The 15,516-nt window shown below is 43.5% G+C and overlaps 1 protein-coding gene across 1 annotated transcript in view; it reads right to left on the bottom strand.

The window, feature by feature from the left end:
- The window catches only part of kcnh5 (potassium voltage-gated channel subfamily H member 5), a 296,860-nt gene extending 282,357 nt beyond the window's left edge, over window positions 1-14,503 (bottom strand). Inside the window, exon 1 of the mRNA XM_062968582.1 lies at window positions 12,865-14,503. Within this exon, the coding sequence (XP_062824652.1) occupies window positions 12,865-12,946 (82 nt within the window). The 5' untranslated portion in view covers window positions 12,947-14,503. The remainder of the gene's footprint in view (window positions 1-12,864) is intronic.
- Window positions 14,504-15,516: the final 1,013 nt, after the last annotated feature.

Genomic DNA, 15,516 nt, shown 5'->3' with positions numbered 1-15,516 from the left:
GTAGAAGCTCCTTCCTTGAAAGCTTTAAACAGAGGCTGCATGGCCATCTGTCAGGAATACTTTGATTGTACCTTTCCTGCATGGCAGGGTGTTGGACCTCCTACTTTCTTATTATATGACCTGTTCCCTTAAGTAAAAGTGAAAAACCTTTCTTACTTAAGAGAACACCACTCTCAGAACTTCTAGATCTTCGAGCATGACACTATTTCCACAGGGAGCTGAGTCCAAAATTGACTCCAAGAGAGGTGTTCTCTCAAAAAATCTCTCGGTCTCCAGTTTGACTGCAGAACATTGGCCATAAAGTCACACTGAAGGACCAGGAGATTTCTAGAGGGAATTTTTTTAATCAAATCTGTGAATAATTAAATCCTCAACAAACAAACAAAAGTCCATCCAGGACATCAATTACAAAGGGCTTTATAGGCCATCACCAAATAGAGTCTAGTAAAGTATGAGCAGCACATGAATCTGTTGCAACAAGGAAGTTATGTGCTTCCTGTGGCCAGCCCTAGTTAGCAATTGCAAGCTGTAATCATTTGTTTTGAGAAAATAAATATAACACTATTTCTAGACCTCACTGATATTTTCTCACTCCAAGTCAGTGTCCAAATAAACACAAGATGACTCTTTCCCTTGGCTATTGGGATATTTGAGCTCTTCTACGACCGGGCTTCATAGGGCCAGGCTTTATCACAGCAGATTAAAACACTAAATCTTATCAATTGGAGGTTGATAGTTCGAAGCCCAGGTCAAGGTGAGCTCCTGACCTTTAGCCCAGTTTCTGCCTACCTAAAAGTTTGAAAGCAAAATGCAAGTAGATAAATAGGTACCACTTAAAAGCAAGGAGGTATTAAGGCACCCATATGGAAATGCCAGAAAAATTGAAGTGTTTTGATCAAGGAGGAAATTTACAAACAAAACTCTTTGGCAGGGAGAGTACAAGCCTCCAGGATGCCGAAGATGGGAAAAGCCTATATATACCTCTATGTATGTACAATTATCTGTGTTGTTAGCGTATAAATGGCATTGAATGTTTACCACATATTTTCTGTCATCCACCCTGAGTCTCCTTCGGGGTGAGAAGGGCAGAATATAAATACTTTAAATAAGCAAATAAATAAATAAAATCTCCTCATGGCATCAGAGCACTTGAACCAATGGCTGTTGGAATAGAGGCCATTCTTTTCAAATACAGCCTAGGTCCTGTTCCCATTTCAATTTTAATCTAGTGATGCTGTTGAATGAATTGGGGTCATGGAATTATAGAGTTGAAAGAGATCACAAAGGCCATCCAATATAATCCTATTCTTCCATGCAGGGATACACAATCTAAGCACTCCTGACAGATGGCCATCCAGTGTCTGCTCTAAAACTTCCCAAGAAGGAGACTCCACCACACTGCCAGGCAGATATATATTTAAGCATTGGTTATATACATTCAATGTTCTACCGTAGACCTTAAACTGGCAATGTCAATTTAGCATAGCAATCTGATCCTTTCCAAGCTGGAGATGCCAGAGACAGGACCTGCAGCCCTCTTCAGTTGATGTATCCTTTCTGCTATTGAGTTATGTTTCTTTTCCTAAAATGTGCAAGCTGCCTTTTTCATCTGGCATCAGCTCCATGGAGATTTGTACAATGGCAGCTAATGGGTTTTATGACAGCAACACATTAACTCCTGTAAAGGAATTGTCCAAAATCCTGAATATATTTCAGATATATGGATATTATTATTTTCCTTAAAGTTAAGACTGAAACCTAAAGAGGACTCGCTATTCATATGGAAACCACCAGGAACCATAGAATTTGAGCTAGTTGTACTTTGCAAACTGAACACAGAAACTGACTCAATTTGAAGTGAAAAATGTGCATGAAAGATGTCTGCACATCAATGCAAAAGAAAAGGGGGAAATGTGCTCACCAACATGCAGACTCTTGAGAGCAGTTCCAAAAAAATAAGTCTCTAGAATATACAGAGATATGCTTTGCCCAATCATTTGAACAATGTATGCAAAGGTCTGGGCCAATATTTATTGGTTTCTTGTTTTCCTTAAAGATTTCTATCCCACTCTGTAATATGGGATCTATAGCGATGTACAAGTAAACTAACCGTAAGTGGATTTTTTAAAAAATTGAAAACATTAAAGATGATTTAAAAGGATCTGCTGGATACTGGCATGGAACAGATTTGATGGCACCGAGGGAGAAGGGCATAGAAATAGATTTGGCAGATCTGCTCATCTCTAATTTTGATCAACAAGACTAGACAGTAGAAAAGAACTGCCAATGTGCTCCTGAGAATGGAACTTGGCGCAGATATTACAACTGAGTTTTGAGAGAAGAATTTCCTTTATCTACAGAGGTATTTATGTGCAGTGAGGATGAAGAGAGAGCCCTCTCTGTGGCTGCTCCCAAGTTATTGACCTATCTTCCAAGAGTGCACCTACACTGTAGAATTAATGCAGTTTGAAACCACTTGAGCCCCTGGTGGTGCAGCAGATTAAACCACTAAGCTGCTGAACTTGCTGACTGAAAGATCGGCGGTTCGAATCGGAAGTCGGGGTGAACTCCCAACAAAGGATTCCCCCCCCCCCCCCCCGCCCCAGGCTACAAGCAGCAAAGCTTTGAAGCTGCAAGGCATTCAATGCTAATCAAGCTGGTCAATTGCAACATTCACACTTGCCTCAAACGGACAAGAGTTCTTTCTGCCACCCTGGACATTTCACTGATGTATAAGCCTACTTGCCTAGTTCCCAACAAACCTCAGAACCTGTGATGCCTGCCATAGATGTGGGTGAAACATCAAGAGAGAATGCTTCTGGAACATGGGCATACAGCCTGGAAAACTCACAGCAACCCAAATGTTTTATTTCTTTTTTGTACTCATGGGCTGTGTTTTTGATTGAACTTGGTTGTTGTATGCCTTCAAGTTGTTTTCATCTTATATGAACCCTGAAGGTGAACTTATCATATTTGTTTATTTACTTACTTACTCTATTTCAGAACCAACTAGTACAGAACTATTGAATTAATAACTGCATGCTGAGCCATCAGGAGGGAAATTCCATAAATTCAAAAGGTCTAGTCAAAGAAGGACTTCTGGCCTTAATTGGGTAGTACATCATTGCCCATTCAGTAGGAACATCCCTGTCCAAATGATGCCTAAACCTTGATGGCCATCCATTCCTAATCCTTGGTTGTCTTCTATGTCCACAAATTATGCATGTTTTGTCCAATTCACCTGGATAAACCCTATATTTCTGTCTAAAAGTGCATCTACAGTGCAGAATTAATGCAGTTTGATGCCATGTTAGCTGCCAAAGCTTAATGCTATGGAATCCTGGGATTTGTAATTTGCTGAGGCACTAACACTCTTTGGCAGAGAAGGCTAAATTTATTTATTTTTATTTATTTACAGCATTTATATTCCGCCCTTCTCACCCCGAAGGGGACTCAGGGCGGATCACATTACACATATAGGCAAACATTCAATGCCTTTTAACATAGAACAAAGACAAACAAACATAGGCTCCAAGCAGGCCTCGAACTCATGACCTCCTAGTCAGAGTGATTCATTGCAGTGATTCATTGCAGCTGCTCTCCAGCCTGCGCCACAGCCCAAATACCTTGTAAAACTACAACTCCCATATTCCATAGTATCGAGCCATGTCAGTTAAAGTGGTTTCAAACTGCATTAATTCTGCAGTGTAAATACACCCTAAAACTTATATACAGTGATCAAGGACATTAAGAATATCCAAAGTCATCATAACAGATACCAGGCCCTCAAATGCATTGATAATTCCAAGAACATAAAGAGGTTGATAGAAGCATTGCCTTGTTCTTATTGTAGATCAATAGCTTTTCTCTATTCTTGTGCAGGACATTTGGAAGACATCTCTTTTAAAGTACATAGTTTATGACTTAAAGCATATTACATAACTATCCTGCTTTTTACACCGTGTTGTTATCCTTATGGGATAAAAATAAGAGTACTGATTCACAACGTGTTGCATCTTGTTGAAAGGAGAATTGTCCAAAAAGGGTTTTGTATTAATTTTTTGTGTGTTTTCTCCAATAGTTTTATTAAGAAAGTTCTAGGTTTGAGGGGTATGCAGCCAGACTACAGAAAAGAGAGCTTCCCGAGCTTCTTTCTCCTCAAAGGACTTCCTGCTTCGCCCCTGAAAATGTTCCTCTGAAGGAGTTTGCTGAACAAGAGAGGATATGATGCAGCGAGGGAGATAAAAATCCTAGAAAATCAGGTAGAGATATTTTCTGGGAGGCGAGTTCTTCCATCAGCAAAAGACAAGTCCAAGATCAGGAAAATCATAAGCCAGCATCCCAACTAGATGCTCGAAGGGTTACTTTTTGCATGATAGTTCCTTGGGACCAGCATGATTTAGCATTTTAAGCACTGGACTCTGGAAAACTGTCATTCAAATATCTGTTTAGACACTTGCCTTTGGCAGGTCACAGTTCTTCAACCTCTAAAGCAGTGGTTCCCAACCTGTGGTCCGTGGAACACCAGTGGTCTGCAAGAACTAAAATATGGTCCGTGGCCTCACCACAACTACTACGGATAATAGCACAGCCCAAGCAAATTATTTTTTCTTGGTGTCTTCATTTTTAGGCCTGTTCCTGGGGTGCTGATTCAGGAAATTGCATTGGATAGACCACATCAGCTCTAGATGATTAAATATGTTTTTCTGTGGACAAGCAGATGGCAACTTCTGGATGGCATATGTTCTGTATCAGAAACTAGAGCTGATGTGGTCTATCCAATGCAATTTTATGAATCAGCACCCCAAATAACCAAACTGAATCTAACGTTGACCAAAAATGAATTTGTAACCCTTTTGGTACTAATGTTGGAGAGTGGTCCCTGGTCAAAGAGGTCCCTGGTAAAAAAAAAAATTGGGAACCACTGCTCTAAAGAAAGTTATGGCAAACTTCCCTCTAATGAATCTTGCTGAGAAAACCCTTTGATACTGTCCAACCACCAGCTGAAGTGGACTTGAAATCCCATAGCAGCAGCCCTCATAGAATTTTAATATATACCGTATAACTCGAATATAAGCCAAGGCACCTAATTTTACCACAAGAAAACTAGGAAAACATTGACTCCAGTATAAGCCGAGGGTGGTAAATTTCAGAAATAAAAATAGATACCAATAAAATTACATTAATTGAGGCATCCGTAGGTGAAATGTTTTTGAATATTTACATGAAGCTCAAATTTAAGATAAGACTGTCCAACTCTGATCAAATTATTATTCTCATCTTCTTCAATGTAAATGTGCTTATGTATCCTTTTAATAATAATAGAATAAAATAATACATGTAATAATAATAATAATAATAATAATAATAATAATAATAATAAATACAGGAAAATAATACATGTAATAATAAATGGAGTAAAATAATAAATGCAATAATAATAATAAGATCAGAGTGAAATAATAAATGTATTATTATTAATAATAAAAATAGAGTAGAATAAATGTAATAGTAGCAACAATAATAGAGAAAAATAATAAATGTATCATATATTCTCAAGTATAAACTGACCCAAATATAAGACAACCAGGAACCTCACCCGAGTATAATCCGAAGGGGGCTTTTTCAGTCTTAAAAAAAGGGCTGAAAAACTAGGCTTATACTCGAGTATATAGAGTACTATCTCCTCTTTGACATGCATATATTTGTGTTCTTGTTTCATTTGACCAGCATCTGGTACTAAGAGATACCATCTATAAATCATACCTAGGAGCCATTGCTTGACTTAGCTTTATTGTTTTGATTAAGCCAGGAGCATGAGAATTTAGGTATCTATCTCTGTAAGTGGAATGGGAAGCCTTACTTCCAGAGACTCCTCCCAGCTTCAGGGCAAAGTTCTACCCATATAGATAGAATGATAGAACTGGGGAACACATGGAACAATTTGAATTCATTGCTTCATGTCCTAGTTTCCGAAGCAACAGAAACACTTGTTCCCTCCATAATATAACATTTTTTCCATATTTAAATATTGAGTAATAAATAAAGGTAAAGGTTTCCCCTGACATTAAGTCCAGTCATGTCCAACTCTGGAAGTTGGTGCTCATCTCTATTTCTAAGCCGAAGAGCCGGCATTGTCCATAGACACTTCCAAGGTCATGTGGCTGGCATGACTGCATGGAACGCCGTTACCTTCCCACTGGAGCAGTACCTATTGATCTACTCACATTGGCATGTTTTCGAACTGCTAGGTTGGCAGAAGCTGGAGCTAACAGCGGGCGCTCCCTCCGCTCCCCGGGTTTGAACCTGGGACCTTTCAGTCTGCAAGTTCAGCAGCTCAGCGCTTTAACACACTTCGCCACCGGAAGCTCCATTGAGTAATAGAATCATAGAATTATAGCATTGGATGAGCTCTTGTGGGTTATCCAGTCCAATTTCCTGCCAAGAAGCAGGAAAATTGCATTCAAAACACCCCTGACAGATGGGCATCCAGCTTCTGTTTCAAAGCCTCCAAAGAAGGAGCCTCCACCACACTCCAGGGCAGAGAGTTCCACTGCTGAACAGCTCTCACAGTTAGGAAGTTTTTCCTAATGTTCAGGTGAAATCTCCTTTCCTGTAGGAGATTGCCACCATGTAAGCATCTCTTTTCCAGGCTAACAATTCCTAGCTTCCTAAGCCGTTCCTCGTAGGGCTGGACTTCCAGATCTTTTTTTGGTCAGCCTTCTCTGGACACCTTCCAAATTGATCATATATATCTTTTTAAAATTGTGGTGCCCAGAACCGGATACAGGATCCTAGGTGAGGTCTGACCAGAACAAAATAACGTGATATTATTATTATTTCCCTTGATTGAGATTCTGTACACATATCGACACAGCCTAGTTCCTCCTTGTCTTAGGTCCTCTGACAAAAGAGAAGGCAAAATTTTCCTCTGTGCATCCTCTCCGAACCATGTCTGCTACAACATGAGGGCAGATCTACCCACCCTGAAGCCGGGATATTTACTTTACTGCCTAGATAAACTAACAGAAGGGGAAAATCTTCTTTAAAACTAACAAAATGGAACAGAAGCAGGAAAATCCTATCACCAACAACTAGATTTAGTACTGCATCCACCATGACTTTTCCCCTTCCCTTATTCCACAGAGCACTTTCAATGAATAGTTTGCAGTTTGTGTTCAATGTTGCATAGGTCTGAGAATCTAGAAAATCTGATAATCTAGAAATACTTATTTAGAATAAGAAAGGAGAACAAACTGTAAGACATACTAACCACGTCCACTTTAGGAAGTTTATAGCTGAGTTTATAGTTCTCTAAATGTGTGAGTTCATCTTATTTATACAAGTTGCTGTGGGTATATATATTTTTGCATTAACCAAAAAACACATAAACCAAACACTTCCCTTAGCTTTTGATTCTGACCATATGTATGCATTATAGCAACATTACGTCAGAAATCATCATAATAGAAATTACAAAAAGCCATCGAGTTTTACCACTATGAGACCCATGAAAAGAATAGATGGACTTTGTAGAGAAGTATGATTACCTTTACATAAAACAATTGGAAATGTCTACAGAGAATGTGAAAGAAAGTATAACAGTTACGTGCAATGGACAGAGTGTTGCCTTGGGTTCAAATGTTCAGAAAACTCTCAAATTCTGTGAATAGCTCTGAATGAGTTACTGTTCTTCCAGCCCAGCCTGTGCCAAAGCTATGGAAAAAATGGGATAATCCCATGTACATGACCCTAAACTCTGTGAGAGAAGGGTGGAAAAACAAATGCAATAGATCAATACAAGGTAAAAGAATGTTCTTTAATAAATTATAGCATAGTTGCAATAGGGGCATCTTTTGATAGCCTGAAGATAAAGTCATGAAGCTTAGATTTTTTCTAATCGATCGCTCCTCCTTTCCAAGAAAGCGCTTATGGAACATCAAAAAGAATGTATAATATCATGACAGTAAATGAAGAACTACACTCAGAAGACAGGGGAATTCCAGACAGGGAACAATCAGGGTCTGATAACACCTCCCAACAAAGGATTCTCCCAGGCAGGAAGCAGCCAGGCTTTGAAGCTGCAAGGCTATTCAATGCTAATCAAGGTGGCCAATTGTAACATTCACACTTGCCTCCAACAGAGAAGAGTTTTTTCTTCCACCCTGTGCATTATTTCACAGATATATAAACCCCACTTGCCTAGATTCCAACAGACCTCACACCTCTGAGGATGCCTGCCATAGATGTGGGCAAAATGTCAGGAGAGAATGCTTCTGGAACATGGCCATACAGCCCAGAAAACTCACAGCAACCCGGTGATGCTGAACATGAAAGCCTTCAACAACACATATAGGAAAATAGTTTTTCTTATGTAGCTAGAAGCACTATGTAATCTATATATATAAAAGGGTAATGAAGTTTCGGCCTAGGACAAAACAACAAAACTACACATCCCAGAAACACTAAACTTGACAGCACAACCCTTCATCCATGCCTCTACGTTCATACAACAAAAAGCTCCAGCTACTCCAGAAAACGGCCAGGCTTTGAGACTGCAAGTCTATTCACTGCTATTCCACCTGGCCAACAAAGGATTCCTATAAGCCACAGCAATGTGTGGCCGGGCAAAGCTAGTGTACTATATAATGTGCTATGTTTGTCTACACACAGCAGTATGCAAAAGGATGTAAATATTTTCATAACAAAGTATTGTTTGTGGGGTATCTTTCTTTCCTACCCTGCTTTAAGCAAGACACCATATTTTTTATTATCACTTGTCGACATTATCTATGAACCGATCTATCTACGTATCTTAATGGTCTTATAATTCGCTTATGTATTTTAATTGTGTTGTACCCTGCCGCTTATTATTATCATCATCTCAGAAACACCTCCTCATAACTGCACCCTTTGAGTCTATCTCTTTCTTTCTCAAAGCATGTGCAGGTAATGCAAGAAGAAAAATGAAAACAAACTTTCAGAAAAAATAAGGACTTAAATTGTCCAACAGTTTCCATTCCAAGCACAGAATTATCCTTGATGCTTCTCTGTGGCTTCAACTTCTGCAACTGTGGTGCAATATAGTGGCACAAGCCAATTAAGGTTGCCATCCTAGTCATACTTTTCTGAGAGTATGTCCCACTGAATTCAAGGAGGCTAACTTCATAGTAGACATGGAGTGGGTTGTATTGTTAAGTTTCCTTGTTGCCTACATATGCCCCATCAGTTCCTTTCATCAGCAAGATCCTAATTTCCTTCTTTTTCTAATGCAACACACACACCTTTTTTTCAAGAAAAATATTTCCAAGTCACAACAACGAGGATCTGCTTCCTTCCTATATGTCTCTTCCTCCTCCTTCTGCCTTTAACTCCCTGCCAATCATGGCAATCTAGGTTGCCATTCTAGTGTCAGAGTGTCAACTGAATTGGTCTCTGGTGTGCTGTGAGTTTTCTGGGCTGTATGTCCATGTTCCAGAACTTCCAGAATTGTTCTCCTTTGCTCGCACTTTATCTAAATCATTAACTCCCTTTTTTTTCGCGTCAGGAGCAACCGGAGTTGTTTCTGGAGTGAGAGACTTGGCCGTCTGCAAGGACGTTGCCCAGGGGACACCTGGATGTTTGGATGTTTTTACCATCCTTGTGGGAGGCTTCTCTCATGTCCCCGCATGAAGCTGGAGCTGATAGAGGGAGCTCATCTGCGCTCTCCCTAGGTGGGATTCGAACCTGGCAGCCTTCAGGTCAGCAACCCAACCTTCAAGTCACAAGGCTTTTATTCCCTAGGCCACCAGAGGCTCCATTAACTCCCTAATGGCCAGAGTCTATATTTTATTTCCCTCCTCTTTCATGCCTTCCCTCTTTCTGAAACTCTATCATTCACTAGATATAAACACTAAACAATCAGGAGGAGGCTAATGACGACGACGACGACGACGACGATGATGATGATGATGATGATGATGGGGTTCATGCCACTCAAAATGCTAACAATAGCTATCCAAGCTTTTAAACAAGCCAACAAAAGTTGTGGCTGGAGCTCCAGCCTTTCTGAGTTAAATACTTTTCCAAGTTTCTAACATATTTTGACTTTGGAAGAACTTTGAGACAGGTTTGACCCATAATTTCCCCTTATTCAAGGGACAAGGGATAAGGAGAAGGGGGCGGGCTGGGGCAGAAGGAGAAGAAGAGGAAAAGAAAAGGAGGAGGGAGAGAGGAAAAGTGAAAAGAAGAAGACCTGGGGGGGAGGAACAGGGGGAAGGGGGAAGGAAGGGGAAACGGAAGAGAAGAGAAGAGAAGAGAAGAGAAGAGAAGAGAAGAGAAGAGAAGAGAAGAGAAGGGGTGAAAGAAAAATGGGGAGGGAAGGGAAGGGAAGGGAAGGGAAGGGAAGAGACAGGAAGAAAGAAAGAAAGAAAGAAAGAAAGAAAGAAAGAAAGAAAGAAAGAAAGAAAGAAAGAAAGAAAGAAAGAAAGGAAGGAAGGAGGAGGAAGCAAGAGGAGGAAGTGGAAGAAGAGTAGGAGAAAGAAAGAAAGAGGAGGAGGAGGATGGGAAGGTGTAAAGAATAAGGAGAGAGAGAGAGAGAGAGAGAGAGAGAGAGAGAGAGAGAGAGAGAGAGAGAGAGAGAATGAATGAAAGAAAGAAAAATTAAACAAGAAAAGAAAAGATGACAGAAGGGAAGGGAATGGCTTAGAGAGATGGGCCAAAACTAACAAAATGAAGTTCAACACCAGCAAATCCAAGATACTCCACTTTGGCAGGAAAAAAAATGAAATTTAAAGATACAGAATGGGGGACGATTCCTAGCTCGGTAGCAGTGTGTGTGGGAAAGACCTTGGACTCCTCGTGGACAAGAAGTTAAACATGAGCCAACAATGTGATGCGGCAGCTAAAAAAGACAATGGGATTTTGGCCTGTGTCAACAGGAGTCTAGTGTCTAGATCCAAGGAAGTCATGTTAACCCTCTATTCTGCCTTGGTCAGACCTCACCTGGAATCACACTGTGTCCAATTCTGGGCACCGCAATTGAAGGGAGATGTTGACAAGCTGGAAAGCGTCCAGAGGAGGGCAACTAAAATGATCAAGGGTCTGGAGAACAAGCCCTATGAGGAGCGGCTTAAAGAGCTGAGCATGTTTAGCCTGCAGAAGAGAAGGCTGAGAGGAGACATAATGAGGGGCATGTATAAATATGTGAGTAGAAGTCTTAAGGAGGAGGGAGCAAGCTTGTTTTCTGCTGCCCTGGAGACTATGATGCGGAACAATGGCTTCTAACTACGGGAAAGGAAGGTTGTTGTGTGTTTTCCAGACTGTATGGCCATGTTCCAGAAATATTCTCTCCTGATGTTTCGCTCACATCTATGGCAGTCATCCTCAGGGGTATGAGGATGGCTGCCATAGATGTGGGCAAAACATCAGGAGAGGATGCTTCTGGAGCATGGCCATACAGCCCGGAAAATACAAAACAACTCTGTGATTCTGGCCATGAAAGCCTTTGACAATACAGGAAAGGAAATTCCACCTGAACATTAGGAAGAATTTCCTAACTGTGATAGCTGTTCAACAGTGAAAATCTCTGCCTCAGAATGTGGTGGAGGCTCCTTCTTTGGAGACTTTTAAACAGAGTTTAGATGGCCATCTGTTGGGGGTGCTTTGAATGTGATTTTCCTGCTTTTTGGCAGGGGTTGGACTGGATTGCCTATAAGGTCTCTTCCAACTCTATGATTATAGGGAAGGAAAGAGAAGGGAAAGGGGAGGAAAGGAAAGGAAAGGAGGAAGAGAGGAAGGAAGAGAGTGTGGAAAAGACCTTGGACTCCTCATGGACAAGAAGTTAAACATGAGCCAACAATGTGATGCGGCAGCTAAAAAGACAATGGGATTTTGGCCTATGTTAACAGGAGTCTAGTGTCTTTTAAACAGAGGCTAGATGGCCATCTGTTGGGGTTGTTTTGAATGTGATTTTCGTGCTTTTAGGCAGGGGTTGGACTGGATTGCCCATAAGGTCTCTTCCAACTCTATGATTATAAGGAAGGGAAGGGGAGGGAAGGGAAGAGAAAGGAAAGGGAAGAAAAGGAAAGGAAAGGAAAGGAAAGGAAAGGAGGAAGAGAGGAGGGAAGGAAAAAGTGAAAGAAGTAAGGGGAGGGAGGGGAAGGAAAGAAAGAAAAGAAGGAGGATGAAGCAAGAGGAGGAGGGAGGAGGAAGAAGGGGGAAGGGAGGAGAAGGAGAAAAGAAAGAAATAATAGGAGGAAGGAAGTGAAGGGGAGAATGAAAGAAAAAGTAAACAAGAAAAGAAAAGACTAAAGAAGAGAAAGGAAGGAAGGGGAAGAAAGATGAGACGAAGTAAAGGAAGGGAAGGGAAGAAAGAAGAGAAGAAAAGAAGGAAAGGAAGGGGAGGGAAGGGAAGGGAAGGAAAGGAAAGGAAAGGAGGAAGAGAGGAAGGAAGGAAAAAGTTAAGGAAGTAAGGGGAGGGAGGTGAAGGAAAGAAAGAAAAGCAAGAGGAGGGTGGAGGAGGAAGAAGAGGGAGGGGAGGAGAAGGAGAAAAGAAAGAAAGAGGAGGGGGAAGGAAGGGAAGGGGAAGAAGAAAGAAAAAGAGAGAGAATGGAAGAAAAAGTAAACAAGAAAAGAAAAGACGAAAGAAGGGAAAGGAAAGGAAAGGAAAGGAAAGGAAAGGAAGGGAAAGGAAAGGAAAGGAAAGGAAAGGAAAGGAAAGGAAAGGAAAGGAAAGGAAAGGAAAGGAAAGGAAAGGAAAGGAAAGGAAAGGAAAGGAAAGAAGAGAAGAAGGAAGGGAAGGGAAGCAGGTGAGAAGCCCCAAACAAACCCCAGGAGCTGCTGCTCTGGCTTCTGCTCCTCGTGCTGCTTGCAATGCTTGCTTACCGCTGGAGCGGCGGACGATGTTCTCGAGGAAGGTGTTCTGTGGGGCGACGAGCCCCCTCTTGCCTCCCGGCATCCTGGGCATGGGGCTGGGGGCCCCGGCGCCAGAGGCGTTCGGGGCGGGGCGGGGGGCGGCGGCGGCGGCGGCGGCGAGGGGGGTCTCGCAGGGGGGTCTCGGGCGCCCGGTGCCGAGGAGTCGCGGGGGGAGGGCGGGCGGGGCAGTTCATGGTAGTGGCGCCCCCAAGGCCCACGAAGCCCCCGCTGTGGCAACGCGGCGCTCACAGCTGGGGAGGGGCCTCCGCCGGGGCCGGCGCTGCTTCTGCTCCTGCTGCTGCTGCCGGTGCCGCCGGGGGGCTTGGGCCTGCGCGCCGGGGGAGGGCCGGAGGGGGCCCTGGAGGCTGTGGCGACCCCCCGGGCGGGCGGGAAGCATGACCCCCGGCGCCCCCGACCCGGCGCCTGGATGCCCCCGAAGGAGGAGGAGGAAGAAGAGATGGAGAGAGCGAGAACCGATGCCGCCCCGCCGGGATCCTCCTCAAAGCCCCAACGCGCTCCTTCCGAGGAGCGGGGGCTCCATCCAGACCAGCCCCGGCGAACGCCGCCTCCACAAAGTGCGAGTTGGAGAGTTTCAGGACCAGGGAGAGCTCCCGGGGATCAGCACCAAGGACAGCTCCCTCGAAACAGCGCGGCTTCCGAAGGCAAAAGCTTCCTCTGGAGTTGAAGAAGCGACGCCTCCGCCTTCTGCGAGAGAGACAGAGACAGAGAGAGACTCTTCCTCCGATCCACTCCTGTCTCCGCCGCACTTTTGCCCCGCTTCGGCTCTCCGAATGGCAAAGCTGCTTGAATGCCTGACTGAATGACTGACTAGTTAGCTGGCAGACTGGCTCTCTGGCTGGCTGAGGGATGGACTTGACTACCTAACTATATAACTGGCTCATTGCCTCTCTGCCTCGCTCGCTCCTTGTTTGACTAACTGACTACCTAAGTGGACTGTGGCTGACTGCTTAGCTGGTGAACTGATGGGCTGACTCTTTCTTGTTTGACTGACTGACTACCTGGTTGACTGAGTGGCTGACTGCTTAGCTGGTGAACTGATGGGCTGACTCTCCGACTGATTGGCTAGCTGAGGGCGGTCGGGGCGATTCCTCCGTCCGATCCAGACGATGCTGTGGCTCAACTTGGGCAGAGACTCTTCTCCGCGCCTCCAATCCCGGAGAAGGCAAAGGCAAGAAGGAAGCGCAGGCGGAGACAGCAGGGCAGCCCGGGATCCGGATCCGAACTCGCCTCCAAGTTCTCCGGCAAAGATGCTCCTTTCAAGGCGGGAGAAGCGAGAGAACCACCGCCTTGCCGGCTTCCACCGGGAGAGGAGGAATCTTGAATAATTCATAAAAGCCAAGCGTTCCTTTCTGAAAGAAAGGGAGATGGGGAAGGGGGTGGTTTCAAAGGGAGGGGGAGGAGGTGTGGAAGGGAGGGAGGGGAAAGGATGACGGGGAGCAGGTGGAGGAGAAGTCAGCAGGGGCGGAGGAGAAAGAAGGGGCAACGTGGTGTTCTGCGACTGAAGAGAGCCAGCCAGGTTTTCAAACACGGAGGAGACCGTGGGAGGTTCCTGTATCCGCCATCCGACCTGCATTGGAAGAGGACTCCTGGCTTCAGGAGCAGAATAAACATCGTGTTGTGAAAGGCTTTCATGGCCAGAATCACAGGGTTGTTGTGTGTTTTCCGGGCTGTATGGCAATGTTCCAGAAGCATTACCTTTGAATAAATACCTTTGGATCCCAGGCGCTGCAGGGATGGAGAGAAAAGGGCCAAGCTGAAGTTGGCTCTTGATTCCTAGTTCCAAGGAGGAACATCTTGTTGCTTACAGATTCTGCCTGAAAGCCTCCCTGAAGCAGGTCCTTGGATATTTGATGTACCTGGCCTGTGTATTTTGGCATATATATTTTTGAAAAAGGAATTGTCAAACTAAACTGGGAGTTTCACAGGGAAACTTTCAGGCCTTGAGGTGCCCTGTTCAGTCCTAGGAACAATTCACTCCTGGCTCTTGGGTTTTCACAGAGCTTACTTGTGAACAAGTGTGCATCAGTTGGAAGCAATTCCCATTTACTGCCATTGACTCCCAAGGAGTTGATAGAAAGTTGGTCTGTTTTAGGGTGCCTTTGCTCCTCACATATACAAAGGTCCCTTTTCTTTTTAATTTGTTGTTTTGGGTCTTCAGGTTCTTTCTAATGTTTGACAACCCTAAGGCAATCCAATAATAATAGGAAGAAGAAGAAGAAGAAGAAGAAGAAGAAGAAGAAGAAGAAGAAGACGACTCTGGCAGAAACCAGTACAGGTGGTCCCAGTGGTGATTGGCACATTGGGTGCCGTGCCAAAAGATCTCAGCCGGCATTTGGAAACAATAGACATTGACAAAATTATGATCTGCCAACTACAAAAGGCCACCCTACTGGGATCTGCGCACATGATCCGAAAATACATCACACAGTCCTAGACACTTGGGAAGTGTTTGACTTGTGATTTTGTGATACGAAATCCAGCATATCTATCTTGTTTTCTGTGGCATACAATGTCATTGTGTCAATAATAATAATAATAATAATAACAACAACAACAGGAAAAACTCAGTTGTTATCAGGGCCTCAAAATCGAACTGCAAAG

Source organism: Anolis carolinensis, chromosome 1 (assembly GCF_035594765.1).
Source record: "Anolis carolinensis isolate JA03-04 chromosome 1, rAnoCar3.1.pri, whole genome shotgun sequence".
Classification (NCBI taxonomy): domain Eukaryota; kingdom Metazoa; phylum Chordata; class Lepidosauria; order Squamata; family Dactyloidae; genus Anolis; species Anolis carolinensis.
The sequence above is the reverse complement of the archived record's forward strand: the minus strand, read 5'-3'. Positions and strand labels throughout refer to the sequence as shown.